This window comes from Hyla sarda, chromosome 4 (assembly GCF_029499605.1).
Source record: "Hyla sarda isolate aHylSar1 chromosome 4, aHylSar1.hap1, whole genome shotgun sequence".
In the NCBI taxonomy this organism is placed as follows: Eukaryota; Metazoa; Chordata; class Amphibia; order Anura; family Hylidae; genus Hyla; species Hyla sarda.
The window spans coordinates 153,342,132-153,363,106 of record NC_079192.1 but is presented as its reverse complement, the minus strand read 5'-3'; the positions used below and the strand labels follow the sequence as shown (position 1 = coordinate 153,363,106).

Genomic DNA, 20,975 nt, shown 5'->3' with positions numbered 1-20,975 from the left:
GGAGCACACACCTGCCTCATGCTGGGAGCTGTAGTACCTGCAAATAATAGACAGATTGCAGCGAGTGTCAGAAGTTACACTCGCTGCGATCTGTCTATTAATGCAGATACTACAGCTCCCAGCATGGAGCAGAGTGTGCTCCATGTTGGGAGTAGTAGTGCCCGCTGTGATCGTCCTGTCTATAGCAGAGATGGAGCGACTGTATACATCGCTCACATCCCTGCTCTGCACTATACTCCGGGCCGGCCACTCATTCATTCATATTTCTCTCAGAGCTGTGATTGGCTGCAACCATCTGGCCAATCAAGGCTCTGGGTGGGAAATATGAATGAATTATCACTGGCCGGAGAATAGTGCAGAGATGTGAGCACTGTATATAGGGGCATCTGTGCTATATAATGGACGATCGCATCAGGTGTCAGGACTGAGACCTGGGCCGATCTGTCTAATACTACAGGTACTACTACTCCCAGCATGGAACAGTCTGTTCCATGCTGGGAGTAGTAGTACTATCTAAAAAAATAGAGAAAAAAAGTGAAACACACACACTTTATTAAAAAATTATAAAAAGTTGGTAATAAAATATATACATTTCATTTAATAAAATGTGTTCCATCACTGCAGCATCCTTTTTTTTAAAAATGCCATATAAAAAAATGCCAAAAGGTCCCAAAAATGCAATTTCCACACAAATGAAAAAAAAAGCATGATGACATACATTGCACTGGCGATTTTTCAGGCGTTTTTTTTATGCGTTTTTTTTTAATCCCTAAAAACGCAGGACAAAAAAACAAGTGGAGACTTAGCCTAAAGCGGTTATCCAGGATTTGAAAAACAGAGAGAATTTCTTTCAAAATTCTGTATCCAGGTTGGGTTTGGTTCTGCAGCTAAGTTCCATTGCAGTGAATGGAGCCAAGTTGTAATACCACACCCAAAGTGGAGACAGACAGGGAGCGGTCTTTGAAAGAAATTAGGCCTGTTTTTTTTTAATCATTGATAACTCCTTTAATGTAACAGACCAACATTTTCTCACCGAATGGTACTCAATGTGCATGGGTTTCCTCAGCTATTCCAATGAGGAAATTCAGCAAGAAAATTGTTCCATGAAAATGGGCCCCTTAGGGTACTTTCACATGGGTGGGATCAGATTTAGCAGCAGCAGACCCCAGTAAAGTCAACGTATTGTAATCTAAAGGGGTTTTCCCTAGCCATTGAGCCCATGATGCCAAGTTACAATACAGTGTAATATGCTTCTATTACCTCCATGTGCCACTTTGTCCTGTTTTCATGCACAAGACCAGGACCAGATTGAGACCTTGGCATTTTGGACAATGCAGAACTATTTTTAGGGTGGTGGTCCGACTCCTGGGACCCCCATCAATCACCTTGGTTTAAGTTGCTTACCAGTTGTTACAAACCTAAAACTTTCATCATGCCTGGAGAGCCTCAGGCATGATGGGAGTTGTAGTTTTGTAACAGCTGGAGAGCCAAATATTGGGGTGCAGGTTCTCCCATCATAAACAATACAGAACTTACCATTGACTACAGCAGTGATAGGACAGTCAGAAGAATACACAATCATATAAATGACCTGAGTGACATCTTCTCTATTGTCTTTTCTTTTCTTCCTCATCTGGTCCAGATGCCATGTTTTCTTCCAGCTACATCTTCTTCTGCAGAGTTTGACAATCGGACATCATTGGTTCCACACTTTGTCAGCAGATCGGCATCCTCTGTATGAAGTCAATAATCATTATAACTCTGCCAGACACTGTGCCCCCTAAATACAACATTAAATATAACCCTGACACGCACTGCGGCACCTGAATGTAACCCTGCCAGACATCATGCCCCCCAAAGTTTAACTGAACCTACCCCCTCTGTACTCCACACCCCTATGTCCTTCTCCAGACCCCTCTGACCCCCCTCAAACAACTCTGTGCTCTCCTCCTCCAGATGCCTCTAATCCCCAGGATGCAGAGGTCTGCAGAGAGCCAGGTGATGTTGGATCTTGATGGTCCTCTCTTCCTCCTTGGAGCACAGCAGCTAGGGCAGGGACACTTAAAGGGGTACTCCGGTGGTTAATTTTCTTGACTATATGGCATCTTCTTTGTAAGTTTTGTGTTTTTGCAATATACATGTGTTATATGTTTTGGCAGCATGTATGTGTTTTTCTTACCTGTTTGTTGGGCAGGAAGTTCTGTAGTTCAGAGGGTTTTCTTTTACTGTTGTCCACAGTTCTGAGTCTGCTGTGGACAAGATGTCATAGCACTTTTTTTTTCTCTGTCTGCATGAGAGAAATAAGCCACGCCCCCTCATCTCATCCAGCTGAGTACACAGCCCCTCCCCTCCCCCCTGCTCTGTATTGTAAGGTCGCAGGTCTGCACAGGAGAATGATCTCTATGGGGGAGATTTATCAAAACCTGTGCAGAGGAAAACTTACCCAGTTGCCCATAGCAACCAATCAGATCGCTTCTTTCATTTTTCACAGGCCTTCATAAAAATGAAAGCAGCAAGCTGATTGGTTGCTATGGGCAACTGGGCAAGTTTTCCCTCTGCACAGGTTTTGATAAATCCCCTATATGTGAAGGGGAGACTCCTGAATGACACATGCTGGGAGTTGTAGTCCCTGTTATGTGTGTGTGTGTGTATGCTAGTGTTTACAAACCAGTGTACCTCCAGCTGTTGCAAAACTACAACTCCCAGCATGCCCTGACAGACTTTGGGCATGCTGGGAGTTGTAGATTTGCAACAGCTGGAGGTACACTGGTTGGGAAACACTGTTCTAGCCTATTCAGCATACACATCATGTTACACCAGTGTGCCTCCAGCTGTTGCAAAACTACAACTCCTAGCATGCCCAAAGGCTGTGAGAGCATGCTGGCAGTTGTAGTTTTGCAACTGCTGGAGGCACCCTGGTTGGGAAACACTGGTGTATGCTCTACAGAGGTGTGGTGAACTAAAACCCCCAGGAGACTACAGAGGCAGCATGCTGAATGACACATGCTGGTAGTTGTAGTCCCTTTTGTGTGTGTATGACAGTGTATCCCAACCAAGGCTGATTATATTAGTGTGCTGTGTATAAAGGGGCCGACCCGGGAAAATAGTAGGATGGGTAAAGGGCGGAACAAACAAACAAAAAAAAAAAGGAGCGGCCCCAAACCAGCAAGGCATGTGGCATGCTGGGATTTGTAGTTTTCAGCACAGCAAGAAGCAGGAAATAGAAGCAAAGATAGGAAAACAAAGTGGGGGATAAAATGACAACAAAGAATGGAAATAGAGTAGGCTAAACAACAAGAATAGAAATGAAACAAAACAAATCGGGTAAGTCAAAAACGGAAAAACACGTTGACCATCAGAGTACCCCTTTAAGGTGGTGGCAGATGTTCACGCAGCTGATCTTAAAGTGGCAGTGTCCCGGCCCCAGCTAATTGGACTTGGGGCAGGGGGCTCCCTCTGGCACACAGGCTGAAAAGAATGCCTGGAGCCATAGAATAAGCTGCAGAATCCCATTAACAGCTGGTTGCTGCAAAGTGGATTCCACCAAGAATTTCCAAATGGGAAATTCTTAGTGTGAACTAGCCTTTATGCCAAATGCCACAGAAAGCTGCCATCCTTTTCTTGTCTTCTATGATGCAGTTTTTGTGGCATTTTCCCCCTTCAATAATGAGTTTTAGTAATGGGTTTTTCTTGAGTCTTTTTTGTCACCTCAAAAAATCACGTGATTCTAGGTTTTTATTAACCCCTTAACGACGAAGGACGTATATTTACGTCCTCCGCCGGCTCCCGCGATATGCCGCGGGGTCACCCGGTGTCCCCGCGGCATATCGGGTCGGTCCCGGCGGCTATCAACTGCCGGGACTCGCGGCTAATACAGGACATCACCGATCAAAGCTGACAGCGATCAAAGCTGACCGCCGCATCTAAAGTGCTCAGTCGGGCTGTTTGGGACCGCTGCGGTGAAATCGCGGCGTCCCGAACAGCTTACAGGACACCGGGAGGACCCTTACCTGCCGCCTCGGTTTTTCGATCGACAAATGACTGCTCCGTGCCTGAGATCCAGGCAGGAGCAGTCAAGCGCCGATAACACTGATCACAGGCGTGTTAATACACGCCAGTGATCAGCATAGGAGATCATTGTGTGCAGTGTTATAGGTCCCTATGGGACCTATAACACTGCAAAAAAAAAGTGTTAATAAATGTCATTTAACCCCTTCCCTAATAAAAGTTTGAATCACCCCCCTTTTCCCATAAAAAATATAAAACAGTGTAAATAAATAAAAATAAACACGTGGTATCGCCGCGTGCGTAAATGTCCGAACTATAAAAATATATTGTTAATTAAACCGCACGATGAATGGCGTACATGTAAAAAAAATTCCAAAGGCCAAAAAAACTTATTTTGGTCACTTTTTATACCATTAAAAAATGAATAAAAAGTGATCAAAAAGTCCGATCAAAACAAAGATGGTACTGATAAAAACTTCAGATCACGGCGCTAAAAATTAGCCCTCATACCGCCCTGTACGTGGAAAAATAAAAAGTTATATGGGTCAAAAGATGACATTTTTAAACGTATACATTTTTCTGCATGTAGTTATGATTTTTTCCTGAAGTACGACAAAATCAAACCTATATAAGTAGGGTATCATTTTAACCGTATGGACCTACAGAATAATGATAAGGTGTCATTTTTACCGAAATATGCACTGCGTAGAAACGGAAGTCCCCAAAAGTTACAAAATGGGCGTTTTTTCTTCGATTTTGTCGCACAATGATTTTTTTTTCCGTTTGGCCGAGATTTTTTGGGTAAAATGACTAATGTCACTGCAAAGTAGAATTGGTGATGCAAAAAATAAGCCATAATATGGATTTTTAGGTGGAAAATTGAAAGGGTTATGATTTTTAAAAGGTAAGGAGGAAAAAAACTAAGTGCAAAAACGGAAAAACACTCAGTCCTTAAGGGGTTAAAGGATGTAGGGAAAAATGCAATAAAGAATGCCCACATTCAAGTACAGATGCGTTTTATTTTAACCTAGAAGATGAAACCACAAAATATGAAAAGACAAAAAATAATAATAAAAAAAAATATATATATATATATATATATATATATATATATATAACACCATACTGTGATTTTCCCAAAAGACGTCAGAAAGCACCATGTAGGTTTATGGCATTTCACATATTCCTATAGCAGTGTTTCCCGACCAGGGTGCAAAACTACATCCCCCAGCATTTGGCTGTCCGGGCATGCTGGGAGTTGTAGTTTTGCAACCGCTGGAGGCACCCTGGTTGTTAAACACTGGCCTATAGACTCCCAGCTACCATCTGGTGTTTGGAAATAAACGCCGCGGATGAATGAAGATATTCTTCGTCGTTTTTAATAATAATAACCAGTGTGTGTGAATATAAAGCCAGACTCCTGTTTCGTATGAATCTGCGGGTATGTGGAAGAATTAGCAGTTCTGCAGGGTCTTTGTGCACGGAGCCCCCGCGAATTCCTGCCCTACAGTGGTGCGCAGTGCATACAGAGGGTTAACTGGGGCAGCACATTATTTGTCAGGAGGCCTGTAGCGGTGGGCGGGGCTCGGCGGTGACGTCAGGCGGTGGGTGGTGCAGCCTGTTTCCCGCCCCCTCGTCGGACAGAACTGGTCGGGACACCGGGAGCTTCCGCTTTCCCCTGGAGCTTGGAGGGGAGAAGGCGCCGAGCAGCTGAGTGCCGCGGCCGCAGAGTGGGTCCATGTGTGACTGCTGACAGCCGGGGATCATGGCAGTCCTGAGGCTTGTGTTCCTGCTCTCCTGGGCGGCCAGTTCGGGAGGTGAGAAGGGGGGGAGACTACGGGGCCGCGGCTATCCCAGGAGTGGAGGATGGGAGGGGGCTGCGAGGCTGAGCTCACCGTATACAAATGCAGCATGTGCCTGTCGGCCAGTGACAGCCCCCTCCCGGAATATTCCTCCCCCACCCATACATTAGTTGTGCCAAGAGCAGCAGGGCACATGGCCAGCCTGGCACTGCCTATTCGCCAGCCCTGTGCCCCGGTCCCGCTCTCTGGTATTGGCTTGTTGTGTCTCCTGACCATTGTTCTCCATTCACCCTGGTGACCTCTTTGTCATCCGCTCCTGTAATCTCTTGTGGCACAGGGCGATCTCCATATTGTGGGCACCTCCTGGTACATTTCTTGCCCCTATCTCCTCCATTTGGAGGGGCCCTTTTTGTTTACATGACTGCTCCCTGTTATGATCTGACACTTGGCCCTTTTACCGTGGAGGGGATTGGCTCTGTGGACCAAGTTGTTGGGAAATGCCCAACTCTGAGGATGGCAGCCTAGGTCCTGATGGGTATTGTTGTCTGCCAGGCTTGGTGCTCGCTGTGTGTCAGGAGAGGACAACCTGCTCCAGTGTAGGAGAACATTGCTGCAGACTTCCCAGCACCCTCCTCTGTAGGCGGCTGTGGGGAAGAATAAGGGAAGATGGAGGGATTTAGGCGTAACAAGACCTGGAGACGGGATCTGCTGGATTTATCATTTTTGCCTGTTTTATTGTCCCCCCCCCCCCCTCACGCAAGCGGTGTAACCCTTTGTATTCCCTCATTTATTATTGATCTGTGTGGGCATGAGCATGCTGTAGATGGGCATGTACATTGTTGTTGGCAGGCTGGCTCTAGATTCAGGCAGAGCTGTCATTCTCATAAGGTAGAAATGAATGGACATAAATCATTTTTCTGATCTGTCATTTGATGGGTTTTGTGCTGGGTTCTTTTGGGTTAATGTGCCCACATTGCTCCCTTGTGTAGCACCCAGGCAGGTGCCATGGAGATCTGGCGGGTTCCTCTCCACTGCTGGAGTCTGTCATCCTCCAGCCCTCTTCTGCTGCAGTCAGTCCTATCCTGCTAGTGTAATGATGTCATTTTATTATGGGAAATGGCCAGCTTGGTTTTATCCGTTCAAAAACTTCATGAGATGATGGGGATCGTCCCAGTTTCCGTCTGTGTATGCCAGTGCTTCCCAACCTGGGGGCCTCCAGCTGATGCAAAACTACAACTCCCAGCATGCCCAGACAGCCAGGGTGCCTCCAGCTGTGGCAAAGCTACAACTCCCAGCATGCCCTGACAGCCAGGGTGCCTCCAGCTGTGGCAAAGCTACAACTCCCAGCATGCCCAGACAGCCAGGGTGCCTCCAGCTGTGGCAAAGCTACAACTCCCAGCATGCCCAGACAGCCAGGGTGCCTCCAGCTGTGGCACAGCTACAACTCCCAGCATGCCCAGACAGCCAGGGTGCCTCCAGCTGTGGCAAAGCTACAATTCCCAGGGTGCCTCCAGCTGTGGCAAAGTTACAACTCCCAGCATGCCCTGACAGCCAGGGTGCCTCCAGCTGTGGCAAAGCTACAACTCCCAGCATGCCCAGACAGCCAGGGTGCCTCCAGCTGTGGCAAAGCTACAACTCCCAGCATGCCCTCACAGCCAGGGTGCCTCCAGCTGTGGCAAAGCTACAATTCCCAGCATGCCCAGACAGCCAGGGTGCCTCCAGCAGTGGCAAAGCTACAACTCCCAGACAGCCAGGGTGCCTCCAGCTGATGCAAAACTACAACTCCCAGACAGCCAGGGTGCCTCCAGCTGTGGCAAAGCTACAACTCCCAGCATGCCCAGACAGCCAGGGTGCCTCCAGCTGTGGCAAAGCTACAACTCCCAGCATGCCCAGACAGCTAGGGTGCCTCCAGGTGTGGCAAAGCTACAACTCCCAGCATGCCCGGACAGCCAAAGGCTGTCCGGGCATGCTGGGAGTTGTAGCTTTGCCACAGCTGGAGGCACTCTGGTTGGGAAACACTGGCGTATGCTGTAGAAGGGCTATGTTGATGTCATATAGTATGTGGTGTTGTGGACTCACAATGGGATTAACCATACAGCACTTGCTTTGTGTCGTGTCTTTGATGACACACTTCTTGCTGTTTTCAGATGTTGCGGGTGATTCCTGTTTTTCTTGCATTTTAGTGTTTTGCTACCTAGTTGTTTTACTTCTAGGAAATGCCTCCCCAGCCCCCACCGGCGTATGCACCTTCTGTGCGTGCCATTGGTTAGGCACAGAGTATGATGGGAAGAAGGCTGCTCCGAACCATAAATGCTGTTGTTGAGGAGAATTGGCCTTTTACGGTTTCCAGCCCAGTCTTGGATATTCTTTATGGTCGGTAATAGGATTTATATGAAAAGTCTTTACAGGGGATATTACTGTAAATCCCATTGTTGCTTATGTTGTCACAAACTACCAGGATTGTTGTGTAGGCGTCTTGCTAAAATTATTAATGCTACTCATTGGGAACAGTGTTACAGCATTTCCAGTAAATGTTTGTTATTGGTAACTTTTTGTTATTTATTTTACATTTTTTATTGTATTGTTTTGGTGCCACAATTGCTGTTTGGTTTATGGAGCATAAATGTTTACGCCTGGTTTATCTTGGCTTATGGCGGAGTTCACAGCTGCGTAAAAGACTGGCAGGGGGGAGTTGCCCATAGCAACCAATCAGAGCGCTGCTTTCATTTTGCAGAAGCCTTGTTAAAAATGAAAGAAGCAATCTGGTTGCTATGGACAACTGGGCAGGTTTTGATAAATCTCCCCCTCTGTTCTTGACCTCCGCAGTTTCCATTCAAATCACTAGCACTATTTTTTATTTATTTATTTTTTTTTGGTCCGGTTAAAATCGAGTCAACTGACGGAAACCAACCATAAACCCAATAGACCCCATTGAAGTCCCAGTGCATTGAATCCACCAGCACTGTTTTTGTTCCCGTACGCAGCAGATGAATGGAAAGGCTCATGGGGGGACATGTATCATTATTTGTGTATGGTAGAAGCAGTTTACCCCTTTTCCCGAATTCTAAATTATGTGCAGAAGCGCTAAATTTATCAATCAAGCGCAAAGAGCTTCATAAATTGCGGGTAAATATAGTAAACTCCTCAATCCACTATTTGGAAAATAGAATTGATGATTTAGAGCATCTTGCTACGTTTAGTCCAAGATGGCTTATATTTGCGCAAAAAAACCCAGCTCTGGCGGCAAAATTTTTGGTGTAAAGGAAAAGTACGCAGTTAATAAATCCATGTGTACTATAGATGTCACTCCAAGGTACCCTGATTCAGCCACATCTGGAGGACATGCTCTACCAAAACATGCGCAAAAAAAAGGCTTGTGCATAATTTTGCGCAAAAAAATACACACAAAACGGGTAAAATCTTTGATACATGTCCCCCATGGCTCCTCTGCAGATGTGAGCTCTGCCTTACTGGTATTTCCACTATGGTCTGTGTCTGTACTTCTACCTCAGGCTATATGCATACCCAATTATGTCTTTATTTGCAGCTTAAAAAAAGTCTGAAATATTCAGCCATTTGGTTGTTGTTTTTATTTATTTATATTTTGTCCATGTTTTTGCTTTAGTATATCCAAAAAAGAGCTATTTTTGATCTGTCCATTTTTGGACTGTTCCACAGCTAAGAAAAACTGACCTAAATTCTTTGTATAAACGTCACCTTGGACCCTAATACATGGGGCGATTATTCTCATGTGTAAGGACCCGCGCACACTACAGATTTTTCTATGCAAGAATTAGTTCCAAGCAGAATCTGCTTGCAGCAGAAATCCATTGAACTCTGCTCAGTGCACAGTATGGAAGTTCCATATTTGCAGCAAATTTCATGTAAAACTAACCCTGATTCTGGGTGGTGCCGATCTACAGACGGAATTCATCAAAGAATTTCCATACTGTGCTTTGGCACTAATAGGCCCAGCAATCATCTGAGGAATAAGCAAATATTGGTATTTCGGCTGTTTACATCTTTTGAGATGGTTCAATATCCTTGACTCAGCACCAGTCTGATATCCATGCCTTCCATGCCTTTATTTACCTTTCATGACATTTCCTATATGTGATTCCTCTACGGTTTACCTGAATTTAGCAGCCAACATCAAAGAATGCCCTGGCACATTGTACATAAAAAGCGGAGACCAAAGGAGCAGGATGAAAGGGAGAGGATGAGAAGTGAATGTATATGAAGTAACATAGAGGAGCAGTGTTTCCCAACCGGGATTCCTCCAGCTGTTGCAAAACTTCAACTCCCAGCATTCTCGGACAGCCAAAGGCTGTCCGAGCATGCTGGAAGTTGTAGTTTTGCAACAGCTGGAGGCACCCTGGTTGGGAAACATTGGTGTGGAGGATAGATGGGGTATCTGTTGTGCTCTCCAGTCACACCCTTGCTTCAGGCCTTTTCCTCAATGCTAGAACCACTCCTTGTTTCCTGCCGTCACTAGTGAGAACAGATCTGTTTAGTATAGGAGTCTTCAGGAGTTTTGTTTGGCGAGAAATTATTTCTGATTTGCATGAAAAAAATAAATGTTTCTGTATAAATTGAAGTAGCTACTAACCAAGGGGAGGGTTCGACAAACCTGTGCAACAGTGTTGAGGGTATACCAAGAATGGTGTGTTTTTATAAGGGGCTCCTGTGCATGTAAATGTCATTGTCATGACCACAGTAAGGGTATGCTCCCAATAGGGAAATGTCAGAATAATCCAGAAAGGACACGTGAGTGTAGCTCACATCCCATGGAAATCAAGGGAAGCTTGCTAAAATGGACAATCCTCTGGTAATACTCTGTACATATAGTGTGAACAGGGCCTTAAAGGGATACTCCGGTGCTTAGACATCTTATCCCCTATCCAAAGGATAGGGGATAAGATGCCTGATCGCGGGAGTCCTGCCACTGGGGACCCCTGGGATCTTGCACGCGGCACCCCGTTTGTAATCAGTCCCCGGAGCGTGTTCGCTCCAGGTCTGATTACCGGCGACCACACGGCCGGCGGCGTGTGACGTCGCGCTCCACCCCTCACTGCATGCCTACGGGAGGGGGCGTGACAGCTATCACGCCCCCTCCCGTAGGCTTGCTTTGAGGGGCGGAGCGTGACGTCACACGGGGGGGCGGAGGCGTGACGTCACATGCCGCCGGCCATGTGGTCGCCGGTAATCAGACCAAGAGTGAACACTCTCCAGGGACTGATTACAAACGGGGTGCCACGTGCAAGATACCGGGGGTCCCCAGTGGCGGGACTCGCGCGATCAGGCATCTTATCCCCTATCCTTTGGATAGGGGAAAAGATGTGTAAGCACCGGAGTACCCCTTTAAAGCAAACTACAGGCAGATTCAATGCCGGTGCTCAAACTACTGTCTATTTATTTGCTCAAGGTGTCATTCTTTGGGTTATGACCGTAGACGACCATTGCTGTCAAAGGGAAACAAAAGCAAAAAAAAGTGCAGAGACATTGGATCACTGAGCAGTAGAACATGTCCTGGTCAGATTAATCCAAATTTCTGTTGCTGATGGGAAGATTGGAATTTGTCTCAAGTGGTATGAATCCATGAGCTCGTCCTGTACAGTCTCAACAATTCTGGCTGATGGAGGTGGTGTAATAGCATGGGGGATTTTTTCTTGGCACAGCCTAGGTCCTCTGATGCCTGTGAATGGATGTTTGGTCAGTAGAGCTTAAAGGGGTACTCCCCTGGACATTTTTTAAATCAGCTGGTGCCAGAAAGTTGAACAGACTTGTAAATGACTTCTATTTAAAAATCTTAATCCTTCCAGTACATCAGCTGCTATATGTTCCACAGGAAGTTCTTTTTCTTTTAGAATTTCCTTTCTGTCTGACCACAGTACTCTCTGCTGACACCTCTGTCCGTTTTAGGAACTGTCCCGAGCAGGAGAGGTTTGTTATGGGAATTTGCTCCTACTCTGGACATTTTCTTAAATGGACAGAGGTGTCAGCAGAGAGCACTGTGGTCAGACAGAAAATACATTTTAAAAAAAAGTACTTCCTCTGGAACATACAGCAGCTAAGTACTGTAAGGATTAAGATTTTTACATAGAATTAATTTACAAATCTGTTTAACTTTCTGGCACCAGTTGATTTGAAAACATTTTGTTTTTCACCGGAGTACCCCTTTTAAATAAGCATTGTAGCCAACCAATTTCTTCCCTTGGGGCATCTGTTTGCCCTATGGTAGGACACTTTCAGCAGGACAATGCACCATGTCACAAGGATCGTAGAGTTGAGTTCAAGAGTTCGACACCAAGTTTTCAATGTCCCCATGTCCTGAAATCTAAATCCTATAGTGAATCTTTGGGATAAGGTAGAACAAGCTGTGTCAGAACATTTATCTAAGGCCAGTTTCACACTACAGAATTTCCAGCCGTATGAAATCCAGCTGGAAATCCCGAGTGCGGGCAGTGCCGACTGAATCAGACGGCGCCAGAACCGCCCAGACATTGCCATCCACATAGACTGCAATGTCTGAGGATGGGAGATCTGCCAGAACATTAAAGAATACCTCTCATGATTTACATTTTATAATCCCCCCCCCCATTTCACTACCCCCATCATGATAAACCACTCCCTGCCTTTATTTTTATTATTTATTAGTTTTCTACCTTGATATTGCTCTGTATTTTCTGCTCAGTCAGATTAACAGACTGGGATGGGGCGTTACCCAGTAGGCTGTGACATCATCTGAAGCCATACAGGGGAGAACTTCCTCCCTCACTCTGCTACACACAGCCCAGAGCAGTTCAGTGTGTGAGATGAGCTCTGATTAGCTAAGGCTGCACACCCATCCCTCAGCACTCCAGACTGCATTTCCTGATTTTGGAGTTCTGCCAGGCCAGCAGGTGTCCAAAGTCTGTGCTAGAGATGGGAGGAAATGTGCTCTGGACAAGTAGGGAGACACCTAGTGGCAGCTTTTTTAAACACAAATAAAACATAGAAAACTTCAAGTACATTAGAAAGATTTTTTTTATTTACCATAAGCAGTACAATAGCAAAAATTGTGCCCATTTAACCCCTTCAGGACGCAGGGCGTACAGGTACGCCCTGAAGTCCTGGTATATATAATAATTATTTTTTTAAATCAATCGGTGCCAGAAAGTTAAACAGATTTGTAAATTACTCCCTTTACAAAATCTTAATCCTTCCAGTACTTAATAACTGCTGAATACTACAGAGGAAATTCTTTTCTTTTTGGAATACAGTGCTCTCTGCTGACATCTCTGTCCATTTTAGGAACTGTCCAGAGCAGCATATGTTTGCTATGGGGATTTTCTCCTACTCTGGACAGTTCTTTGGAGAGTTTTTACCTGCAGAGCCGGATCCTTCCTACCTTTTTTCATATATTCAAGGTAGAGTTTCTTAAGACCTTATTTTAGTTGCTACATATACTTCAGTTCTGTATAATAAGGCTATTGTGTTTTATTTTTTTTTTTTTTTTTTTTTTTTTTTTTTTTTTTTAGTATTCTTCTATATACTGGGTACTTGGCAATTTAGTTTGAGGCATTGGTCAGCGCTTTGTTTAAAGGGGTATTACAGGAATTTTTATTTATTTAACTATGCTACAGGGGCTGTAAAGTTAGTGGAGTTCGTAATATAGTGTCTGTACCTGTGTTTGATGGTTTTCTCACAATTCTTCTGTGACTTTCACTCCAACTTTTCACTTTTAACCCCTTAAGGACGCAGCTCATTTTCACCTTAAGGACTCTGCCCCTTTTTGTAATTCTGACCACTGTCATTTATGCATTAATAACTCTGAGATGCTTTTACCGATTATTCTGATTCTGAGATGTTGTTTTTTCTTGACATATTCTACTTTATTTTGGTGGTAAATTTTTGTCGTTACTTGCATCCTTTCTTGGTGAAAAATCCCACAATTTCATGAAAATTTTGAAAATTTAGCATTTTTCTAATTTGAAGCTCTCTGCTTGTAAGGAAAATTGATATTCCAAAGGTTATATTGATTCACAAATACAATATGTCTACTTTATGTTGGCATCATAAAATGGACATATTTGTACTTTTTGAAAAAATTAGAGGGCTTCAAAGTATAGCAGCAATTTTCAAAATTTTCATGAAAATTGCAAAATCTGAAGGGACAGATCCTACCTAAGCATGTCATTTACTGTCTGCCAGGTACGTACTAAAATCACCTTAGGGTATGTTCACACTGAGGAATTGGGGCGGAAATCATGCTGAAGATTTCCGCCCCAAAACACAGTTTTTCTTTTCCGCTCAGAATTAGCAGCAATTTCGTGCGATTCAGGCGGAAACAGCGTCACTCTCCCATAGAGATCAATGTTATTTTTGAGTCAGAAGCATTTCCACGCGGAATTTCCGCATGAAAAATAAAATAAAATTTTATGAATAGAAATACTTGATACTCCTCCGCACGAAACCTGCATTTCCGTGCGGAGGAGTATCAAGTATTTCTATTCATAAAATTTTATTTAATTTCTCATGCGGAAATTCCGCGTGGAAATGCTTCTGACTCAAAAATAACATTGATCTCTATGGGAGAGCGACGCTGATTCCGCCTGAAAGAAAGAACATGTTGTTTCTTCAAGCGGAACACACTTCCTCGTCAGAATTCTGCTTGAGGAAATTCCTCAGTGTGAAATGGGGGGCAGAAATTCTGCACAACTCTATGGGGATTTCACTGCTGAATGAATTGGAGAGGAAAAAGCGAGCAGAATTACTTGTGGAAATTCCTCTCCAATTCCTCAGTGTGAACATACCCATATGGTGGATAACCCCGTTAACATGGAGCACTGACATTCTGCTTCCCTCCCACCTACTTGTTAAAATTAATTGACTCCATTTGTATTCCGTTAAATACCTCTTCCATTGAACAAAGCATGGATCCAGCTTCCTAGCCATCTTTTGAGATTATTTCTTTGCAGTTATAATTTTAATATAACTTTATAGCTAGTGACCCTTGACCCTTTCTGCCTTGAACTATGGGCAGCATGAAACGCTGACTAACTCCTTTATCACAATGTTAGGAGTCGTCCCGATTGACTGTTCTATTATAGAGAAATCATAGTTGTAACTTCGGGCCCTATTACACATGGTGCCATCAACCAATGAACATGCTCATTTGTCAGCTGATCAATTGTTTTGACTAGCTAAAAAATCATTTAAAATTCCATATAATAGGGGATGTGTAGCTGACAGCTGTTTGACACAAAGAGCCACATGAATGACCCAGTGATTGTTCATCCCCTGCCAACACAATGCTTGAGCCACGTTATAGGTTCTGAAGATTAGCACCAATCTACTAGATCAGCGCTGGTCTACAGGCCCCCGAGCGGTATAATACAGTCCTTATGCCAGGAAGGGGGCTGCGAGTCATTGGGGTGGTCCTGCAGCACTGGTTACTAGATCTCTGCCTTTATGCAAATAGGGAAAGGTCTATAAATCCAAAGGGGACCATCCCAATGACTCTAAAGGGGAGAGTTATCAAAACATGTCCAGAAGAAAAGTTGTCCATAGCAACCAATCAGCTTGTTCCTTTCATTATTAACAAGGTCTCTGCAAATGAAAGAAGCGATCTGATTGTTATGGGCAACTTTTCCTTGCACAGGTTTTGATAGATCTCCCCCTAAGCTCATGCACATGGCTGTATTGCACATAATGGGAACAGGGCTGCCATAGAAGACCATGGAATCAGACTGAAAAACCTTCCATGGAGTCATGTTCTGTCTCTCTTTATTATTAAAAATAATAACAATGATAATAATAACTTTATATAGCGCACACAGATTCCGCTTCTTTTTGCCTTAGGGCTAACGCACATGACCAAGTCTTGAATAACTCCATAGTTAGTCTGATGGAGCCTATACAGATCTATGTTTCATCTAGGAAAGAATACCTCTTTGATGTGCTCCACCATTCTCCATATATACAACTTTTTTCCCTCCTATTTGTATAGAAAATCTTTGAATGTCTCTGCATAAGGTAGTTTGCAGACAGCCCTATTATGGCTTTGGCTATACTCACGATCTCTCATAAACATATACCCCCTCCCATAGACATGAATGGAGGGGGAGTGGCGTGCTGGGGCTGCACCAAGATTGCGGGGGTCCCAAGCAGCAGGACCCCTGCGATCATACAGCTTATCCCCTATCCTTTGGATAGGGGATAAAATGTATAAACCCGGAATACCTCTTTAATGTGTCTTTGCATCCAAGTCTGTTTCCGTCAGCCTTGGATAGTCTCCTGAAGATGAAAATGCAAGATCTTAGATGCCTTCAAATACTGTGCACCTATTCTGACAGATAATGTACCAGATATTTGCTTTTAACCTTGCAAACATTTTCATAGCGATTCATCTAGGTTACAGTCAAGTGGAAACATATGGAGGAAACTTCCTTATCTGACCAACATTTTGGCAACCGCCCTGTATAAATGTTTATGCAGCAGCCTTCAGTGTATCAGCAGCAATAAAACTTTATTAACCCCTTAAGGACACAAGGTTTTTCAGTTTTTGCATTTTCGTTTTTTCCTCCTTATCTTTTAAAAATCATAACTCTTTCAATTATGCACCTAAAAAATCCATATGATCGCTTATTTTTTTGCGCCACCAATTCTACTTTGTAATGACGTCAGTCATTTTACCCAAAAAATCTACGGTGAAACGGAAAAAAAAAAATCATTGAGACAAAATTGAAGAAAAAACGCCATTTTGTAACTTTTGGGGGCTTCTGTTTCTACACAGTTAATTTTTCGGTAAAAATGACACCTTATTTTTATTCTGTAGGTCCATACGATTAAAATGATACCCTACTTATATAGGTTTGATTTTGTCGCACTTCTGGGAAAAATCATAACTACATGCAGGAAAATTTATACGTTTAAAATTCTCATTTTCTGACCCCTATAACTTTTTTTTATTTTTCCGCGAATGGAGTGGTATGAGGGCTCATTTTTTGCGCCGTGATCTGAAGTTTTTAGCGGTAAGATTTTTGTATTGATTGGACTTTTTTGATAGCTTTTTTTATTCATTTTTTTTTCATGATTTAAAAAGTGACCAAAAATACACTATGTTGGACTTTGGAATTTTTTTTGCACATACGCCATTAACCATGCGGTTTATTTTTATGATATATTTTTATAATTTGGACATTGCCGCACGCGGCGATACCACATATGTTTATTTATTTTATTTTTTTTTGAGAGGAGAGTGATTCAAACTTATTTTTTTTAATTAGGGAAGGGGTTAAATGATCTTTATTCACTTTTTTTTCCCCCCACTTTTTCTTTTGCAGTGTTATAGCTCCCATAGGGGGCTATAATACTGCACACACTGATATTTTACATTGATCAGTGGTTTCTCATAGGAAACCATTGATCGATGATTCTGCCGCATGACTGCTCATGTCTGGATCTCAGGCACTGAGCAGTCATTCGGCGATCGGACAGCATGGAGGCAGGTAGGGACCCTCCGGCTGTCTTGTAAGCTTTTTGGGATGCCGCGATTTCGCCGCGGCGATCCCGAACAGCTCCCTGAGCTAACGGCAACGTTTTAGTTTCACTTTAGACGCAGCGATCAACTTTGAACGCTGCATCTAAAGGGTTAATAAAGCGTGTGGCACTGCGATCGGTGCTGCACGCTATTAGCCACGGGTCCCGACCCGCCATGACCCCGTGTTATAGAACGGGAGCGGACTCATGACGTAAATGTACGTCATGGGTCCTGAAGGGGGTTAAAAGTTCCAATTTAAAGGTCTTTCACCATTTATTAATAATAAACCTAGGTTATCTTATTAGGGCATTGTGGTCTGCAAGTAGGAGGCGCAACTATTACTGACCTGGATTACAAAAAGATGCCTTTCCCTTTTATCAGTTTCCCATCAATACCGCTTCAATATCATTTATATCATTATACAAAATGCCATTAACTCTTTCATTAAGCTACAGATTAAGGTTCAATGGTCTTTTTCACCAGTTCATGTATGTGGTCAGGGCTCCTGGTGTTGTTTACATCTATACCATAACAGTCAGCAGTGTAAGGGCAGAATCGCACTGTGTTTTCTCTGTCCGTCAAAGGTGTCTGTCAACATATTGCCGCGAAGGGAATGCCGATGTGTACTCTGGGGGACAGCAACGGGCACCGTTGATTTTCAGCGCCCAAACGGTGCCATCTAGTGACTCAGTTTAGACTGCTTTCTGCTATTATACACTAATTTAACATGACTTAGTAGCGCAATCCGTTGCACTATTGAGTCCCATTTATCGTCTGTTTACGTACTGTATCCTAGGAATATGTGATGCGCAGGATTTGAAGTTGCAGATAAGAAGCGGTGTTAAGTCAGTGGGGGAGATTTATCAAAACCTGTGCTGAGAAAAGGTTGCCCAGTTGCCCATGGCAACCAATCAGATCGCTTCTTTCATTTTTAACAAGCCCTCTTCAAAATGTAAGAAGCGATCTGATTGGTTGCTATGGGCAACGTTTCCTCTGAACAAGTATTGATAAATCTTCCCTATTTATTTTACATTAAAATCTGCATCTTGAAGTCCTCTGCATCATATATGCGCAGGTTACTTAACGTAAGAATAGAATTTATCTCAACTGACTTAGTTAAACTTGTAAGGCACGTCATGTTGGGCTACTTTCACACTATGAAAGTGGCTCTGTTACAAAGGGACATCAAGGGTTTTTCTTTTTTTTTCACTTTGACCTTTAATGGGAGTCATAAGGGGCAAAGAGGATCCCATTCACTTGGATGGGATTCCTCTAATGTCCATTATTACTCCCGTTTTGTGGCCAAAGATGGCGGGAGAAAAAGACATCGCAAGCTCATATATTTGCTCCCGCTATTTTCCTAACGGTGGTGTGCACAAACGGTAGTGTGAAAAGAGCCTTAAATATTTTTGGAAATGCGTTAATTTAGCAAAATTGCCTCCTTTTGCTCATAGTCTTTCTACTTTCTTCCCCTTGTTGACAGTTTATTGCCTAGGTTACAAACCACCATTCCACTCTAGAAGGACAACCTCCGCCATTAGAGTGGGGTGGCGGTCTTTAACCTAGGCAATGAACTGTCAACAAGGGGAAGAAAGTAGAAGGGCTATGAGCAAAAGGAGGCAATTTTGCTAAATGAATGCAATTCTATGCAAAAATATTTAACTTGACGTGCCCTACACTTTTAATTACTAGTTTTACCCTTCTTGGAAAACCAGGGCTAGTCATGCCACCAGTATGGACAGAAGCCATAACGCTAGTGTCACAGATTAATATCTTGTCCCATGTAAAATGGTAAATGGCAATGATCCGTCCGTCATATATTCTTTTTGTCGTCAGATGTGTTTTGAGGTGGTTTTCTATGTAGATTTGTTATGTCTGTTAATAGGTAAATGGCAGCAGTATTTGCATGAGGCTACAGATGCCACACCTAGCTAGTAGAGCTTTTGTCGTATGTTTTTATTCTATTCTATGTCCTCCATTCAGTCCGTGCAGCACACTTGAAGATTTATCCATGTGACAAAGCCCATTCTTCCTTCCCTTGACTGATGACTGGTGCTGTCAGAGCAGTGCCCCTGACACAATACATTGCTGCGAGTACAGACAATGCTTCTCTGGCTTGTCTTCCCACAAGGCTTTGTAGTGTAGGAGGACCCATGGTTCATCACAGCTATCTCTTTATTAGTAGCATGTAGGTGTACAGACTTCTGATTTACACCCTGCGATAAGTATAAGCTGCCTGAAATATTCTGTTTGTACTGTGTTCATTAGTAAATTCTGATCGGGTCCAATCTATTTAGCAAATACTAGATGACTCTGCACAATGCACATAACGCTCTTTGTTGTATGTTTTGGCTTTTGATCACTGTTCTAAGTCATGATGTTCACGTGTGCATGACTTCAGCTTAACAGGCAATAGAGAAATCTGTTCTGGACAATACAGTCTCTATTCTGTGTGGTCTTATGACTTTGTATTCATCTGTAGTTGTGAACGATTACTCATTAACATTAAAGTTCACAAGTTTTATCTGGAGGCAGTGTGTATTAGCATTGATAATCATGTGATCTTTTTGGATCATGTTAAATTACTGTAAAAATGTACCTAGGAAGTTAAGAGCTGGCCGTGATTCTAGGCCTATTGACTTCCTGTCCCACCCTGGTTTAGGGTGTATTCACAGGACTTGAGCAGGATATAAGGCTGGAGAGTTCTGTAAACCATATGACTGAACCTGGCTTCAAATCTGCATAATCAAATGTGCACAGGATACGGTACGTGTGAATTGACCCTAAATCAGAGTCAATTGACTGTACTAAAGGCTGGTATCTTACATCTATCTGGATAGGACTCCCCTGTGCTCTCTCCTGTATGACAGCACTCCTCTGTGCTCTCTCCTGTCTGACAGGACTCCTCTGTGCTCTCTCCTGTCTGACGGCACTCCTCTGTGCTCTCTCCTGTCTGACGGCACTCCTCTGTGCTCTCTCCTGTCTGACGGCACTCCTCTGTGCTCTCTCCTGTCTGACGGCACTCCTCTGTGCTCTCTCCTGTCTGACGGCACTCCTTTGTGCTCTCTCCTAGGGCTGGGCGGTATACCGGTTCATACCGAATACCGAAATTTTTGTGCTGCACGATATAAATTTTTCCCATACCGCAATACCGGTTGGGCCCCTTTCCCTCGGGAATGAATGAGTTATGAACCCAGCCCTACGCTGTCCCCACATAGGTTAACTAATCATATGTGACCCTCGAGCGCTGTTCTGTGTCTTCCCCCCCCACCCCCCAAATTATCGGCACAGTGCTGCGCTGTACCAATCGGGTACCACTCGCATATGTCACCCGCAAGCACTGCCCTCCTCTACCTCCTGTTTGTTTGCGGGCCGCCGGCATGACACTATACTGAACGTTGTATGCCTATGCCTGGGCTGCAAAAGATAAACAAAATACATTTTAACTCACCTCCCATTGGTCCGGTACCGGCCTCACTTGCTTCCTGGGGACGGGAACGTCGGAGAGGCGTCAGCCTATCACCCGCCGCAGCGATGTTCCGCCTCGGCCGGTGATAGGTTGAGCCCACTGTCATGTAAGAAGCCGGCTGGCTTCTTACATGGCAGTGGGCTCAGCCTATCACTGGCCGAGGCGGAACATC

At 44.0% G+C, this 20,975-nt stretch overlaps 1 protein-coding gene across 3 annotated transcripts in view; it reads left to right on the top strand.

The window, feature by feature from the left end:
• ADAM10 (ADAM metallopeptidase domain 10) overlaps window positions 1–20,975 on the top strand; it is a 204,777-nt gene that overhangs the window by 14,197 nt on the left and 169,605 nt on the right. The window contains exon 1 of one of the 3 annotated variants that reach the window (XM_056572426.1): window positions 5,632–5,825. The exons of 1 other annotated variant lie outside the window; for it this stretch is intronic. In XM_056572426.1, coding sequence (XP_056428401.1) covers window positions 5,774–5,825 — 52 coding nt within the window. In that variant the 5' untranslated portion in view covers window positions 5,632–5,773. Of the gene's footprint in view, window positions 1–5,631; window positions 5,826–8,077; window positions 8,184–20,975 lie in introns of those variants that run through there. One more of the 3 variants, XM_056572425.1, reaches the window with a different exon arrangement.